Source organism: Oncorhynchus mykiss, chromosome 8 (assembly GCF_013265735.2).
Source record: "Oncorhynchus mykiss isolate Arlee chromosome 8, USDA_OmykA_1.1, whole genome shotgun sequence".
NCBI lineage: Eukaryota > Metazoa > Chordata > Actinopteri > Salmoniformes > Salmonidae > Oncorhynchus > Oncorhynchus mykiss.
Window position 1 is genome coordinate 28815791 of NC_048572.1, and position 18179 is coordinate 28833969.

Below are 18179 nucleotides of genomic sequence, written 5' to 3' on the forward strand. Positions count from 1 at the left end.
TTTTCAGTCCCAGGATCCTTAGCTTAGTGATGAGCTTGGAGGGCACTATGGTGTTGAATGCTGAGCTGTAGTCAATGAACAGCATTTCCACATAAGTTTTCCTCTTGTCCATGTGGGAGAGCAGTGTGGAGTGCAATAGAGATTGTGTCATCTGTGGATCTGTTGGGTCAGTATGCGAATTGGAGTGGGTCCAGGGTGTCTGGGATGATGGTGTTGATGTAAGCCATGACCAGCCTTTCAAGCATTTCATGGCTAGAGATGTGAGTGCTACAGGGTGATAGTCATTTTGACAGGTAACCTTGGTGTTCTATGGTGGTCTGCTTGAAACATGTAGGTATTACAGACTGGGAGAGGTTGAAAATGAAAACACTTGCCAGCTGGTCAGCACATGCTCTGAGTACACATCCTGGTAATCTGGCTGGCATTCGGCCTTGTGAAGGTTAACCTGTTTAAAGGTCTTACTCACATCGGCTACGAAGTGAGTGATCACACAGTGTTGCTTGCCTCAAATTAAGCATAGCTTGTCTGGTAGGCTCTGATCACAGGGCAGCTTGCGGATGGGTTTCCATTTGTAATCTGTGGTAGTTTGCAAACCCTGCCACATCCGATGAGCATCAGAGCTGGTGTAGTAGGATTTGATTTTAGTCCTGTATTGACACTATGCCTGTCTGATGTTTTGTCGGAGGGCTTAGCGTGATTTCTTATAAGCGTCGGGATTAGTGTCCCACTCATTTTGAGTGCTTTTGCCGGGACTAAGGAAATGGCCAGCAAGATGTTCTCCCTCCAGTGCCAATTTTTAAGCAACCTTGAGGAGCACGAAGGAGGGGAGCATAGCTTGAAATGGACTGACCCAAGCCTGCACTATATATGTGTTGTGGTCAGGGGGGGAAGTAGAGGTGAGTGAATGACACTTTCCATCATGTGTTTTCCATCCAGAGGTCATAAACAGTCATGTTATTAACACAAACCTGTACTGTTGTCTTATGTGTTTCATGAAATTAGTGCATCTACTATGTCAGCTCCATCCCACAGACACTCTACAGCCCGCAGCATATCTCACGCAACGTGCAGTCACTCTCCCCCTGCCTGTAGGCCCTCTCCTCCAGCACCCAGTCGCCATCCACCTGCCAGCAGGCCCTCTCCAGCACGCAGGCCCTCTCCCCCTGCCAGCAGGCCCTCTCCAGCACGCAGGCCCTCTCCCCCTGAGGAAGAGTATGTTTTGGGGGAATTTTTGTTACATTTAAATACAATACTAGGTTAGTCAGATGATAAATCACACTTATGGTGTTGCATGTATTTTTGTGCCCTATTTCGCAAGTTGAGAAATAGCATTCAGCAGTCAGTTAGTCCTTGCATCCAGAGCTACGTAAATGGATTTGAGTGATAGTACCAAAACTTGGGTTTTGAGAAATTTAGTATGATGGGATTGGAGTTATTTAACGTTACGATTAAGGATTGTAACTTTATCAATATACAAAACGAGTCATCTTGTTGACAGAACAGTGATGCTTTTGTTTCAGACCAGACCTGAAGGATTTGCTGATGGCCCTGAGGTAAAAAGTAGATTTCAACAAAGAGGCACCTGTCGGCAATGTTGTCAATGTGGTCAGGGCAATGGTGCTGGAAAGTGCTAAACGGACTTTCAACTGGCGCACATTCGACCCCTGCAGGAAGCTAAATGTTATTCTTGTAGACACGTGTGGAAAGGGTGAAGGAGCAATGGAGGCTGGTGGGCCGTCCCGTAAATTTGTCAGGCTTCTTATTAAAGCCATTCTGAATCCATTTTTTATGTTGGACCAGAGGACCAGAAAAGCCTGGCACTTGACTCCATAGGTATGGTCATCATTTATGTTCATTTATACCCTGATGAAGACAGCTTGTCTGTCAAAATGTTGAACATAAATATTTTTGCATCTGAGCTCCTAGCGTGTGCATCTCTCCTTTATTTTTTTAGGGGTGGGGCCATGCGCCTTCTCCGATCAACTCTTCTGCCAGTTATCAGAAGAACTGACCCCACCGTGCACACTGGCAGAGGTGGATGATGAGGAGTTGCGTGCAATCTATATGGGTATGTATGACGGTGCACACTGCTGTTTGAAGTGTTGTACTAAAACATGCTCTTCATTGGCAGCCTCTAACTCTATTGGTGATGCATTGTGTGACAGATACCAAGCCCAGAAGCGGCACCTTCAAGCTTAGCGTCAGTTTCATATCAACATAGCCCAAGCAGTGACGAGGCAGCAATGTTTGTATTCTGTTGATTTTGGATAGCAAGTGGCTGTCCTTGTATTGTAAAATGTCACACTTAACAGTGATTCTGCTTTGTTAACAATGCAATATGGTTGAGGTGACTAAGTTCCATTTAGAATCACATTTTGAATATCAAATTCCTAATTGTACTTCTCAATCACAGTTCAAACGGACTAAATGGCTCAGTGGTGGATCATAGTGTAGTCTCAGGTATTTGTGGAGAATTGCATTCTGTAATTTGTTTGTCATCTATGCTAATGATCACATTTGCTCTTTTAAAAAAGGTTTAAAGAGGGTCTAATGACCCTTGGTGTCCTCGATACGTTACAGTCCAGCACCGCCGCAATGAGGAACGAAGAGGAGTTAGTGGTGGGCTTCTGGAAGGACTGGCTGATCGATGTCGAAGGTGAGTTTACCTAGAAGTAGTAGAAGTAGAAGTAGTAGTAGTAGTAGTAGTAGTAGTAGTAGTAGTAGTAGTAGGTTTAATTGGCAAGTTCGCTGTCAGACATAATTCTACGCCAATTTACAATCATAGATAATAGCGAAATAGTAAAATTCTACACTAGCACAAATCTTGTAAAGAGATTCTATGGGAGTTTGGCAACTACGTAAGTATTTTTTTTAAACTCCCGCTTTGGGTTGGATGTGCAAATGTGTAGTTCATACATGCATAATCTATGCGCATAATGACTGTTTTACCTCAGTTTGCCAAAAAATCCCAAGTTTTAAAGGAACTACTTTCTGAAAGATGTGCAGCGCAATTTTCAGTACATTTTCCCATCGTGGGCCAGGCCCCTAGCAATTCAAGTTCCTTCCAATGGGCTTCAGCCCCACGCCATTTGAGTGACAGTTAGCAAGATGCACACACACCAGAGCAATGACGTCCTGCACATATCTGCACAGATATGGCGTAATACGCCATTTTCGGGGACTCATTTAGGCTCTTGGGCGCTACTTTCAGAACTACAGGCAAAAGAAGTATGCAAATCTGACAGAGAATCTCTTAATATAATGTAGTTTAAAATAAGTAATATATACAAAACAACAAAGTTTGGAAAATGCAATAGTACTTGGGTAGACATTAACCTTACATTCTTGTCATTTAGCAGACGCTCTTATCCAGAGCGATTTACAGGAGCAATTAGGTTTAACTGCTTTGCTCAAGGGCACCAATTTGATTTTCCACCTTGTCGGCTCAGGGAATTGAACCGACAACCTTTCTGTTACTGGCCCAACGCTCAGCCACCTGTAAGGCTTAAGCCCCTGTGGTAAATGGTGTGTGCATTGATTTGTTTAGTGATAGCAGCCTGTCCAGATACCTTGGCTGGTTGGAAGAAGCCAGTCTACAAACTGGGAGCTACGCAGGAACTTCGCTCACAAGGGACATGATTGGGTTTCGAGGGCTTCACGATAGCTGGTGTATGACACGCCTATGATTATTATTCTGGTCCCATTGAGCAGTCAAGGTTTGAGTGAGGCCAGAGTACCAGGTAGGGATTATGTATATTTAATTAAAACACAAATCTGGAGAGAAACTATCCCTCTAACTCTTGAAGATGTACTGGTTTTTGCCACTGGGGCATCAAAGATCCCACCATTTGGTTTTGATGACAAGCCAACCATTGAGTTCCTACACTAAAGTGCTGCAGGAACAAAAAAGGATCTTCCCAGAGGCCAACACATGTGCGTTAAAGTTGTGGCTCCCTGTGCATGCCACTTTTGAGTACTTTATGAAGTGGATGACCTTCAGTATCCAACAGTCACCAACCTTTGGAAAGGCCTGAAAGAGGCACAGACAATCTGGGCAGGAGTTGCTGTGTCTTTCAATATCTGGAAATGTTGTTCCAAAAACAGACAGCAGAGGGAGTTATTTGCTTGTATCTACATCTGTTGTTTTGTTGATGGGGAAAAATAGCAGAGTGAATAATATGTGAATGCTTGGTCGAATAGAAACGTGAAGAGAAATGCACTAAGGAACATAATATACACTGTGTACAAAACAAGGACACCTTCCTAATATTGAGTTGCACACCCCTTTGCCCTCAGAACAGCCAAAACAGCATCATCACGGACAGCAGAAGTCTTCGCATCGACCATTCTGGAATCACGCCCCGAGAAGACACTTGTTTTTCCTTATGTCTTGAAGATATGTTGTATCATGTGATTACACTAAGAGATGTGCCACTCTCAATGTCATTGTTGTGTCACTAAGATATCCTGGCATTTCCAACCTGTAGTGCGTGATCTTTGAAATCTTAGAAACAGGATATAAAAAAATGAATTTGTTATTCCACAAAGAAATATGGGGTATGTTCAACCCATCATTTTACAATAATGAAGGAGTTCAGCACTGATTATGTCAGTGTGGTTATGTTGACCCATATACCCACACTGCAGACAATAATGTTTTTGCTAGGTCATTTGTCTGCTTGGAGGGGAATATGTCTGCCAAGTGAATGTTGCTAAAGTAAGAAATATTGATGCCGTTTATCTTTAAGGAAGGGAGTCGATCAGTTTATCACCAGCCTCCTGTCCCTACACCCTTTACAGAACTGTTATGTAACGGTCGTAAATTGTTGCATTTAGTCCTTGTTATTGCTAGAAGGGATACATTTGAAGTTTACTGAGTTAGATCAAATGGTACAACGTTTATAATGAATGTAAACCACTATGGAATTTATGCATCTCCACAGAAGTGATATTTCCTTTTGCCGTAGCTCTTTGCCTTGGCTTTTGTTGTTAAGCAGGACAATTTTTAGCTCTGTTGTTGTATCTTTTTGAGGAGTTAAAGTTTGCAAAAGTAAAAAAAGTTGGAACAAACATTGAAGTACTATTACAAAAAGGTAACATGTATGCAGTAAGATGTTTCCTTTGGTTTTTGTTCATACCACAAAAAGGTCACTATTACAGTTGTAATGTTGTAAACCTACTGTAATCCAGTCCTTGTATTTGTACAGAAATACTCAAATTGCATGTTTCACTAGGGACATATAATTGTGCTTGGAAGCCCTGTGAACAACCATTGTAATGCCAGCATACCCAGAGTATTTCAACTAAAGTATGTCAGACCTCAGTTCTTATAAGCATAAGTAATCTAACGTAAAGAGGGATGTTACAACAGTGAGGAATGATATTCAATGCACAAATGTGAAGAGAGCTACATTTCTAGGACATAGCTGAGGGAAGCCAATTCTTTGTCAGATTGGTGCCAGAGCTGACATGTCCACTAATCCCGAGCAGGATCAATCTAATCCCAGAGAATGAGTTCACGCCCTTGACAGAGCACTAGAAAACACACCAACCCTCCTGAATTGTCAGAGTACTGAACAAGGATGCTGTACTGTTATCTTACCACTGTTTCTGCCCCCCCACCTCTAGTTGTCTTTCTCTTCCCTCGGATTCCCTGTAGAGAGGAGGGGAGGGAGGGAGAGAGGCAGCAGCTGGCAAATGTAATCCATTCCCATGTTAGGGTCATCGCTGCACTGAGGGTAGCTACGTGTTCTACTGAATGCATCATCCTCCACCCAGGTCACCGCTACATTATCCACTGTATTATGTTTTGCCACTTTACCTTTTACACTTTGACAATCTATTTGATCTCTTTCTCTCCAACTGATGTCTGCTGAGTTCTCTGGCTCTAAATGGTATTACATATTACCCAGGTGGGCGCTACGCATTGGTGGTGAAAACGGAGAGTTTATGCTGCATGCGACGTAAAAGCCCTTTGAGCACCTGGTGAAAGACCCGTATGTAAATCCAGTCCATTATTGACTGAATTTTTAGGAAGTGTAACTCCAAGATGCACTAAAACACCACCACTTGGCCTACCGGTATATTGAGCTAAATTACAGAAAAGCATTTATTTGAATAATTCAGTTTTGTTTAGTGGCTATTATTAGACCATGCTTCTTGAATTTCTTTTTCTTTTTTTTACAGAAAATTGCTTCTGAAAGGAAACACTGGCTAAACCTTTTACTGGTGAGAGAATTTCAAAATTGTTGATAAAGGCCTGTGTGTGACTGTCAGATTATTTATGGCAGGGGTACTCAAGTACTATTTAAGAAGGTCCGGTCACACAAATTTCCTAGGTTGCAAAAAGGTGTCAATTATCGGCATAGTAACAACCCCCCCCACCTCACAATTCATGCGACCCGAAACTTCACACCCCTCGTTGGCGAATAAAACATTTTGCAGTTGTAAAGCTAATTTCCGGTAATCGACACATCTGTGTTGATTTGATACCAGGGGTCGAAGCTCTACCGAGTTCAATATTGACCCCGTTCTGGGTCCGCGCTCCGTATTGACCCCGTTCTGGGTCCACACGGGCGGCCAGTTGAGTATGGGTGGGATTTATGGTAGATCTGATTTAGTTTATTATTTATTTATTTGTTTGGAGGCCGCAAAACACTCCGAGGCCCATTCTTTGCCCTCTTTCACGCAACCGAGCAATGCTCGGATGTAAAAAAATACATAAAAAAAAAGATCCAATACAAATGGATTTACTCCCTTCACAGCAGAAATAAGTGCCTCATTGAATTGTTTTCCAAACAAGGATACTGATTCCTCATCTCATAGAGCATCATTATTTTAATAGGAGCCTTGCTTGGGAGAGATAGTGGTGGAGGAGTTGTTGTGATGGCCAAATATCAACCGAACACGTGCTATGATTAGTACAAGTTTTAATAACTGGCTAGAATAATTTACCAAACTAAAAATTGTTAGCTGACATGGGTAATTGAGTGACTGACACAATAAACTGCTGATGCACAACCACATTTTGAACTTGCACCTCGTGTACCATTCTAACTTAACGGTCGGGGCCCCCATAGCATGACATAAAATAATTCTCATGTCCAACAGCTGACTTTACCATTGTCCTTAATAGGGTTGGGTGGATTGGAAATCAATCAGGAATCTAAAAATCCTTGTTGGGGGGGGGGGGAAGAAAAAAAAAGTATCCCACCAAATCTGGTCATGGTCATTACACTTAAGTAGATGGTGAAGGAATACCAAAAGCAAACACATTTTCCTAAATTGGTTTCTGTAACAGCTGTATAGTCAGTTATCAATTGCCCAATGTGTTTATAACCTGTTGTCATTATTATGACAGAAAAGTCAAGTCACTATAACCATAACATACACTGAGTGTACAAAACATTAAGAACACCTTAATATTGAGTTGCACTCTCCCTTTTGCACTCAGAACAGCCTCAATTCGCTTGGCCTCTAAAAAGGTGTTGAAAGCATGCCACAGGGATACTCCCTCACTGTGACAATGTACTAGATGTTAAATGGGGGAATTTTACAGAATCATTTTGAAAAATGCCAATCGGAGTTTTTCCTTTCGGCAACTGACAGACAATGAAGTCCTTGATGTGCTGTTGACATAATACATGAAGAAACATACAGGGGCCGACCATTTGGATCCAGGTCTGCTCAAGTGTACAGCGTCCCTCATTGTGGGCTCAATAACCCACATCTTTAAATGTAACACTTATCAGGAAATCTTCCTAAAGTGTGGAAATCAGCTTATGTGACGCCACTACATAAGGGAGGCGATTGCTGTGATCTTGACAAATTAAAGCCTGAGCTGAGGGAACCAGAAGCTGGAGAAGCAAAGACCTGCTCCATAGGGGAGGGGGTCGGGCCAATAGTCCCACCCCGATTATGACCCTGAGTGGAACCATGTATAACAAAGTCAAATAGTCAGTGCTTTCTCCTAATGAGTCTTGACAAAAAGGCTGTGCATGAAATCTCTTCCTGTTGCAGTTCAACTTACCAAACAGTTTAAAAAGGATTAAAAATGAAACATGGTTCCACAAACTATCAATTACTAGTAGATGGAACAAACGTCAATGCATTCACTCAGGTTTTTTGTGTAAGGGAGCATCTATGGTGGGGATCAGCATTCTATAATATTATCTCAAGGACATTATCTGTATTAGGCTATATGGATAATATCTCAAGAATCAAACTTTATCTGAGACACAGAATCATGCGCTGCAATGAGGAAGGAAATGGGGTTGCTAGTGAAGGGGTAGCAAAGGATTCTCTATCCTTCATTCTGATCCTTGACCATACCAAAGCAGAGCTGAAATGACTGACAACAATATCTTTCATTACTTGGTCCACTCAAACAAGTAAGTTGACCAAAGTTCAGCTACGTACTGAAAGATTTTGAACTGGATGTCAAATAAATGAGCACGTTTATGTTTACTTCATTAGTTCAACATTTGTGCTAACTAAGGATATTCGCTAACAAAATAAGTTGCTGAAGAAAACGTCTGCATTGAAACAACTCATGTTCGCTAAGGAAATATTTGCACACAAAAACCTTTAACGCTTGCTAATCAAGCAAATGTGCTGACAAATCCATGCTGGAAAAAACTAGCTTGATAAAGAATCATTGTTTATGAACAGAACATGCTTACAAAATGTGTTCTTAACAAAACTTATTTGTGAAAAATATTTCGCTAAAGACAAGGGGATGAAGATGACTTCACATGCCCAGTTCTGATTGCTGCCACCTGACGAATATGTTGGTATTGCAAGGTTTATGTAGACATCTGGAATCTTATTTTCCGATAAGTAGAGTTGTAACCTTAAACTCGTACATCAAATCTGAAAAGGAAAAGCAGGAAAAAAAATCTGGTCTTTGTTTCCGAAGCCCAATCGCTACTAGAGCGCACAAAACAAGACAGTTTCATTCCCAGATCGGACGATAATTAAGATGATGCCTCGATCGCCCCACGTGGCTAGTTCTGAGAAGTGATTCTGCTGCCGGTACCCTGAGTCACACTCTAAGAGGTTGAGTCTATATTGTCTTTTCTACAGCCTCTGTTCCATGGCCTTGTCCATCAACCTACTCCACTCTCCCTCTCACCGATTCCTTTCTTCATTCTTCAACTTGGAAGGTCTGAGAGCATTGACAGAGACAGAGAGTTAAGTAGGGCGAGTCTGGCCTGTTCAGTAGCCTACAGTCTGTGGTCAACATGCCGGAGTCAGGAGGGAAAAGGTGGTGCCCAAGATGGGAGCATGTTAGTCTGCCTTTACCCACCCCACCAGAGAAGAGGGTATGGGTCAGGATATCACCTTCCCTTTCCCTCTTCCCACTCCATCTCTATCGCTCACTGCTGCGCCTCTTCGGCCTCAGGCTGGGCCTGGGCCTCAGGTTGGGCCTCCGGCTGGGCCTGCTCCTGAGCAGGCCTGGCTGGGGGAGGAGGGGGCATTGCCTGGTGTTGTCTCTGGCGGTAGGCGATGACGGTGCCTAGCAGCAGGGCGATTACCGTCATTAGGTAGAGGTCCCACTCAGGGCCCAGGAGCTGGTCCAGGTCCACCTGACTGACCACCTCACTCATCTGGTGGAGGGGAGAGAGAGATGATACAGGGTGGGAGGGGAGAAAGAGATAAGGTCAGTCGGAGGGAGCAGAAAGAGAGAGCATTGACTACATTGAACAAACATAGTACAATCCCATGAATCCTGTACAAATGTAATAAATTAAGTTAGCCTCAAACATTGAGCTTGGCCCCCATGAGTTGAAATGGAAACGACCAGGGAAATGAAACTCCCAGAGGCACCGGGTCCAGGAAGTGCTCTGTACTGTACACTCACGTTGAGGTCGTGCAGGTATTGCAGGGTGTAGACCAGGCCCAGTTTACACAGAGCCAGGAAGACGGGCACCTGAGCTTCAGGACTAGCCTCAGCAGCCATGTCGTAGAAACGCTTGGCCAGGTGGATATCCTACAGGAGGGGGCAAAGTAAGGGGTTAGACTTATAGGGTTGCATGTGTGTATGAATGAGTTTGTTTATGTGCGAGTGCCCACCTGTTTGATGCCCAGGCCTTTCTCGTGCATGTAGCCCAAGTTGAACATGGCCTGAGCGCTGTGCTGCTGCTCCGAGGCCAGCCTATAGTGGATGACAGCGGTCTCGTAGTCCACGTCAGTACCATAACCATAGAAGTGGTAGTCCCCCAGCTTTATCCTAGCCACTGTATAACCTGGGTAACAATGTTGAACATACAGTACACACGTTAGTACCAGTGGTGTAAAGTACTTAAGTAGTACTTTAAAGTAGTTTTACTTAAGTCGTTTTTTGGGGTATCTGTACTATTTATATTTTGACAACTTTTACTTTACTACATTCCTAAAGAAAATACTGTACTTTGTACTCCATAAATTTCCCCTGACAACCCAAAGTACTCGTTCCATTTTGAATGCTTAGCAGAACAGGAAAACTGAAATTCACACACTTATCAAGAGAACACTTGGTCATCCCTACTGCTTATGTTCTGGCAGACTCACTAAACACAAATTGATATTTTGTGAATCATGTCTGAGAGTGCACATGGCTATCCTTACATTTTTTGAAAAGAAGGGCACTGTCTATGTTAAACCCTTTACTTAATATAAGGAATTTGAAATTATTTATAAATTTTACTTTTGATACTGAAGTATATTTAGCAATTACATTTACTTTTGATACTTAAGTATATTTAGAACCAAATACTTAGACTTATCAAGTAGTATTTTACTGGGTGACTGTCACTTGAGTAACTTTCTATTAAAAAAAGGTATCAATACTTTTACTCAAGTAAGACAATTGGGTACTTTTCCCACCACTGGTTAGCACCATAACCGTAGAAGTGGTAGTCCCCAAGCTTTATCCTAGCCACGATATAAGCCGGGCCCAGTTTTTCAAACCAAATATCATGGGCTCAGATACCATGCTCTTTGTTTTAGCATATAATGGGATCCTTCCATTTGGTCTTAAAACTGCATCTAAAAATGAGGGACCACATCTGAAGAGGAATCAGAATTTAACACAACTCAGGATAATTTTGATTTGGATGAAATGTTTTGAAAAGCTTGGCCCTGGGCAACACAGTTGAAGATACAGTCTCCCCCAGCTTCATCCAACTGTCCTCCCCTACAATTACTGAAGGGCACAAAGACCAGCTCAGTACAGCAAAAATATGGAAGGGTGATTAATGAAGGAGGCTCAACCAACCCTGTGCTGCTGCTCTGGTCCAATGGAGGAGGGCTCGAGGGTATGTCTCGTTCTCATTGAAGATCTGCGCCTCCTCTACTTAAAACGAAACACGCACACACACACGGTTCAAATACAAAATGGCACCAACTGGTTTAACATCATGGTAAGTGCTTATTAAAACACATTCACAAAGGTCATGTCTGTAAATAGATATCAGAAGGGCTGCACAAAGAAATGGATTGTTTGGCCTGGTGTCGCAATTTCTTCATATCTAAACAACCACAGGGGATTCATTGCCTTCCAGTGATTAGAGTTCTGAACACATTACAACAGATGGCGGGCCACAGACAGTCCCTAGGCCATATGCTTGGTTCACATGTTACAGGGTCACAGTGCTCTCTGGTGACCAATGTACATAGAAACAAATTTCCTCCCGGAGCGTGTAGTTGTTCCCCTCTCCTCATTCATTTAAAAAGGAAGGATCATGGCTCCCTTATACCCATGCTTACCGCAATCCAAATGCTTTTGAAGCCTTGCGGGGGAGTGAACAAGTGCACAGTTCAGGGAGAGAAACAGAACTGGGCTGAGGTTCTAAGATGGTTGCTGCTAAACAGAACGGAACTCAAACTGTTCCCCTGTCAGCTATCTAGGGGATTCTTATGACAAATATTGTGTATTTGTTCTTACTCTGGTCCAGGATGAAGGCCACGTTGCTCTGCGCCACTTCGTAGCCCTGCTCGGCCAGCAGCAGGTACTGCACCAGCGCCCCGTCCATGTCGCCGTCCTTGAAGTTGCCGTAGGCTGCCATCAGCCTGTCCGACCAGCGCCCACGCTCACACACATTCTTGAAGAGCTGCCCGCAGACATACATATGAAGACACAAAGACAGATGCAGTTAGAAACACAGAGAGACAAGAACAGGCAATTTGAGGTGGAAATTGCCCATAATCACAGATCTAGGATCTGATTACACAACGCTTGATTTGAACTTTTACCATTGGGAGGATAAAAATGAACCCAAACCTGGTTGTGGATCAATGGCTAAAGAATGGGTAAGTAGGTTTTGGATAGACAATGACTGACACGGAGTAGCAAATGGCTAAATAATTAACTAATGGATGACGGCTAATGGAGGACAATAAATAGCTAAACAGGCTAATTGGTTCATGCCTAGCTAGAGGACGGATTAATGCATTGATCTAATGGATAAAGGTTAACAGATGGCTTATTTAAGCAATAAGGACCGAGGGGGTGTGGTATATGGCCAATATACCACGGCTAAGGGCTGTTCTTAGGGACAATGCAATGCGGAGTGCCTGGATACAGCCCTTAGCTGTGGCAATATACCACAAACCCTGGGATGCCTATTTGCTATTATCAAATCAAATTTATTTATATAGCCCTACGTACATCAGCTGATATCTCAAAGTGCTGTACAGAAACCCAACCTAAAACCCCAAACAGCAAGCAATGCAGGTGTAGAAGCATGGTGGCTAGGAAAAACTCCCTAGAAAGGAGTTTAAAGGAGTATTATAAACTGGTTACCAATGTATTTAGAGCAGTAAAAACAAATGCTGTCATACCCATAGTATATGGTCTGATATACCATGGCTATCAGCATTTAGGGCTCGAAACACCCAGTTTATAATGACGATTAATGCACAGCTAACGAAAAGCTAATTAACTGTGAAAGGCTAGCTAACGGCTAGCTCCAAGGTGGCTAGTGTAGCAGGGTTGCTTGATACTTATTGGCTAATTAACTTAAGCACTGAGCCTCTGAACTAGCTAGCTAATTCTACAGCTTTCCAATTATAGAGCACTATCTAAATGGCTAGTTAATGGCTAATGCTGTAGCTAGCCAATTACAGTGCATTCGGAAAGTATTCAGACCCCTCGACTTTTGCCACATTGTGGTTACAGCCTTATTCTAAAATGTATCAAATATTGTTTTCCTCAATGTGTACAAATGTATTAAAAATAAAACAAATACCTTATTTACATAATTATTCAGACCCTTTCCTATGACACTCGAAATTGAGCTCAGGTGCATCCTGTTTCCATTGATCATCCTTGAGATGTTAATAAAATTTGAGTGGAGTCCACCTGTGGTAAATTCTATTGATTGGACATGATTTGGAAAGGCACTCACTTGTCTAAATAAGGTCCCACAGTTGACAGTGCATGTCAGAGTAAAAACCAAGCCATGAGGACGAAGGAATTGTCCATAGAGCTCCGAGACAGGATTGTGTTGACGCACAGGGTACCAAAAAAACGTAATTGAAGGTCCACAAGAACACAGTGGCCTCCTTCACTCTTAAATGGAAGAAGTTTGGAACCACCAAGACTCTTCCTACAGCTGGCCGCCTGGCCAAACTGAGCAATTGGGGGAGAATGGCCTTGGTCAGGGAGGTGACAAAAAACCCGATGGCCACTCTTACAGAACTCGAGAGTTTCTCTGTGGAGATGGGAGAACCTTCCAGAAAAACAACCATCTCTGCAGCACTCCACCAATCAGACCTTTATGGTGACGGAAGCCACTCCTCAGTAAAAGCCACATGACAGCTCCCTTGGAGTTTGCCAAAAGTCACCTAAAGACTCTCAGACCGTGAGAAACAAGATTGAATGCCAAGCATCACGTCTGGAGGAAATCTGGCACCATCCCTACGGTAAAGCATGGTGGTGGCAGCGTGGGGATGTTTTTCAGCGGCAGGGACTGGGAGACTAGTCAGGATCAAGGAAACGATGAACGGAGAGAGATCCTTGATGGAAAAACTGCTCAGGACCTCAGACTGGAGCAAAGAATCACCTTCCAACAGGACAACGACCGTAGGCACATGGCCAAGACAACGCGGGAGTGGCTTCGGGACAAGTCTCTGAATGTCCTTGAGTGTCCCAGCCAGAGCCCATACTTGAAACCGATCTAACATCTCTGGAGAGACCTGAAAATAGCTGTGCAGCAACACTCCCCATCCATCCTGACAGAGCTTGAGAGGATCTGCAGAGAAGAATGGGAGAAACTCCCCAAATAGTGGTGACAAGCTTGTAGTGTCATACCCAAGAAGACTCAAGTCTAATTGGTTCCAAAGGTGCTTCAACAAAGTACTGAGTAATGGGTCTGAATACTTATGTAAATGAAATATTCCTGTAAATCAAATTTGCCAAAATGTATAAAAAAAACAAAACAAATGTTTGCTTTGTCATTATGGGGTATTGTGTGTAGCTTGATTAGGGGGAAAAAATATATTGAATCAATTTTAGAATAAGGCAGTAATGTAAAAAGTCAAGGGGTCTGAATACTTTCTGAATGCACTGTTAGTACAGCAGCTAGCTAATGGCTAGCTAGCTCACCTCCACGGCGGTGTGGCAGGAACGCAGCACGCCGGTGCCTGTGGCGTGCATCTGGGCCAGGTTGTAGAATGCCAGAATGTGCCCTGCCTGTGAGGCCAGATTGAAGAACTTGAAGGCCTGCTTGTAGTCACGCTTCACCCCGATGCCATCTGGGGAGGAAGAGGAGGAATGGATAGACAAAAGTGAGTGAGATACCCAACAAAGAAAAATGGTGTGCAAGAGAAGACAAATAGCATTTCTATGTTTGTATCACAAATAGCATTGAAAATTGGCTTAAACTACAATGCATTTTATTTAATAGTCTAGGTGCCTACTTTGTTTCATGTTTAACAAAAAGGCTGCCCACCAAATTTAAGCTCACAGATCAAATACAGGGCAAAAGAAAACATGTCAAATGGGGGTATGTACTGGTTAAAAAAAGGAAAGACTTGGCTGTTTAATGTTGCTACTGTATGTCTCAACTCTCATTAGAAAAGGGAATAACACCCTGCTGAAACAGGAGCAAAACGGTGAACAGTGGTATTGACGAGAAAGGCATCCGTTTCAGTAGTGCGAGTCGCGGCTCATAATGGAGAACGCATTATTTCTTTTAGAAAATGACCTCGCAACTCAAGTAGACAATTGACAATGACTGCATATCATCAGCAATCATTTCTGTAATCAGCTGTTAACGATGATGTGCGGAGCGCTTTATATCCGTAGAAAATCATTTATGCCTGTACTAGACTATGGGGATATTTTATATATGAATGCTTCCACTCAGTGTTTGAGATCAATTGACACCCTTTACCATGGCACTTTGAGATTTATTTTAAACTGCAAAGCCCTTACGCACCACTGCACTTTGTATACCAGGGTTGGCTGGCCTTCTCTAGTCACTCGTAGGCTCAGGCACTGGTATACTTTTATTTACAAAGCCATTTTGGGTTTACTACCTTTTTATTTGGGCATTTTTATTGTTCAGAAATGTGGTGGGTACTCTCTTCGTTCGCTGGACTTCATCCTGCTAACTGTTCCAAATGTCCGAACTGAATTTGGTAAAAGGGCTTTTATGTACTCTGGCGCCATCGTCTTGGAACGCCTCACAAAATACTTTTAAACTGGAAGAACTTGTCCCGATTGGCATTTTTAAATCACTGATGAATGATGTTGAGACTGATTCCCTGACCTGTCAATGTTTTTAAATGGGCTGTTATTGATTTTGTTATAGTCTTTTTACTAGATTACTTGTAGTTTTTCATGTTGTTTGTCTGTCATTTTTGTAATGATTTGGTGCTGCCTATCTTGGCCAGGACGCTCTTGAAAAATGGATTTTAAATCTTCCTGGTTAAATAAAGGTTAAATAAATATATTTGAAAAGGTGTATATCCCTTCTTACTAACTTTACAGCATTGTTGCGTTAGACAGGCGTATTTGTTCAAATGTTTTCACTTTGATGATCAGGACCTGTTAGTGGTAGTTTTGTGAAGAGGAAAAACAAGACATTGTTTTCCAGTGAGGTAATTTTTTCTGAACCAGATTGACAGCACTCGGACCCAATGAGAATGGGGTGGCCAATCATATTTCATGAGTAGCCATTGACACCCCGCTGATAACACCCCTGCTGCAAAGAGTGCAGAGTTGGGAGCAGAACGTTGGTGGGCAACTAACATTGCACTTCCAGGAAACCAAAAGGGGTAAGGCTGCTTTATACAACAACAGAAATAAAGGGATGGTCTATACACACACACACACACACACTCACTGTAGTACATGGTGCCCAGCTGAAGCTGTCCATCCACCCAGCCCTGCTCTGCTGCTTTCTGGAAGTACTTCAGTGCCAACTCGTAATTCTGGAGGATGGACACACACAAGATTGTGTAAATCACACAGGAAATACCGACATACAGTGCATTCTGACCCCTTCACTTTTCCCACATTTTGTTACGTTACAGCCTTATTCGAAAATGTATTAAAATCCCCCCCCCCCTCAATCTATACACAAAATACCCCATATTGACAAAGCAAAAACAGGCCCAGAAATTTTAGCAAGTGTATATATAAAAAAAAAAGGAAATATCACATTTACATAAGTATTCAGACCATTTACTCAGGACTTTGTTGAAGCACCTTTGGCACCAATTACACCAATTATTTGGGGATTTCTCCCATTCTTCTCTGCAGATCCGCTCAAGCTCTGTCAGGTTGGATGTGGAGCGTCGCTGCACAGCTATTTTCAGTTATCTCCAGAGATGTTCGATCGGTTTCAAGTACAGGCTCTGGCTGGGCCACTCAAGGACATTCAGAGACTTGTCCCGAAGCCACTCCTTTGAATCCAATCAATTGAATTTACCACAGGTTGACTCCAATCAAGTTGTAGAAACATCTCAAGGATGATCAATGGAAACAGGATGCACCTGAGCTAAAATTTCAAGTCTCATAGCAAAGGGTCTGAATACTTTCCAAATGCACTGTAAACCTAAAGCACACAGCTGCTGGATTCTATTGCCTATGCCAATGTCTACAAAAGCTCAATTTAGGAATGTAACCACAGTGCAAAGCAGGGACAGGCAACTGTCGGATCGATCAATTCCACCCCCCCAAAAAATGTCAAATTAAAGTGGGGGTCTCAACTTACTGTTGAGAGTTAGAATGGTAAAATACAAAAAAAAGGTGCAAATTTGGTTGTGCATCAGCAGTTCTCTATGTCAGTCAGTAGGCAGGTTTCCATTGCTTTTGTCAAAAAAAACCTGGGTCAATGTCGCAAAAATAATAATTGCATCATGGTAACAGCAGACATAGGAGAAAGTTTGTAAAGATCAACAGCATTTTTATTCATTCGACAGGGGTGTACTTTTCTTTTGTTAAACTTGCGACAAATGGAAACTGTTTACAGAATAAATATTTGCTGAATACTTTAAGGTACGCAGGGCACGTGATATCATTTAACTGAATCCCTTTGAAGGTATGCAGGACACGTGATATCATTTAACTGTAAGCTACACTCCACATTTCATTCTAAATGCCTACTGCTTGCAAAATAAAATGTAACTATAAAAATAATGTTTCTTTGCAGGGCAAGGATTGTTCTGACTTTCAAGAATGCCTGAATTGCTTTGCCTTGCTTTTCTGGTTGGCTGAATGAAAGTTTCACCATCCAATTATTACAGATCTACGATACGTTGCCACATGATAATTATTAGAATATGGCAAATATTGGTCAATTATAGTATTCTATCCATGCTGGCTTTCGCAGGTTACCTGAGACATGAAAGATCGGTGGGAGGGCACACAGGCAGTCGCCAATTTATTAATACGCAATTTGACTAAACGGGTAATGGCAAACACTTCAACTATTCCATTTTTATTTGTTTTTGGGTGTGACGTTATTACGTCCAGTTGTTTTTAATCAACACAACATAGTTCAAATGGAAACGCACCCTAGCAGGCAATTGTCGCCTATATTCTCTATGCCAATGTTCTAAGTGCCTACAAAAACAAATATATATAACGTGTGTGTGTGTGTGTGTGTGTGTGTGTGTGTGGGGGAGACAGGTTCATGGAAACATAGCTACTGACAGCTAATCTTTTTTTAGATTGGATAAGTTAGTCT

At 42.5% G+C, this 18179-nt stretch overlaps 1 protein-coding gene and 1 long non-coding RNA gene across 3 annotated transcripts in view; one reads left to right on the plus strand and one right to left on the minus strand.

Moving 5' to 3' along the window:
* Nucleotides 1-7187, plus strand: LOC110529751. The gene is made up of 4 exons (XR_002474437.2): nt 1-1212; nt 1955-2068; nt 2535-2656; nt 4297-7187. It is a non-coding gene; the product is annotated as an uncharacterized LOC110529751 (long non-coding RNA).
* LOC110529750 (protein sel-1 homolog 1) overlaps nt 6913-18179 on the minus strand; it is a 22125-nt gene continuing 10858 nt past the window's right edge. The window contains exons 15-21 of one of the 2 annotated variants that reach the window (XM_021612230.2): nt 16332-16419; nt 14588-14736; nt 11927-12092; nt 11258-11332; nt 10075-10247; nt 9863-9991; nt 6913-9608 (exon numbers count right to left, since the gene is read on the minus strand). In XM_021612230.2, coding sequence (XP_021467905.2) covers nt 9378-9608; nt 9863-9991; nt 10075-10247; nt 11258-11332; nt 11927-12092; nt 14588-14736; nt 16332-16419 — 1011 coding nt within the window. In that variant the 3' untranslated portion in view covers nt 6913-9377. Of the gene's footprint in view, nt 9609-9862; nt 9992-10074; nt 10248-11257; nt 11336-11926; nt 12093-14587; nt 14737-16331; nt 16420-18179 lie in introns of both variants that reach the window. The other variant, XM_021612229.2, reaches the window with a different exon arrangement.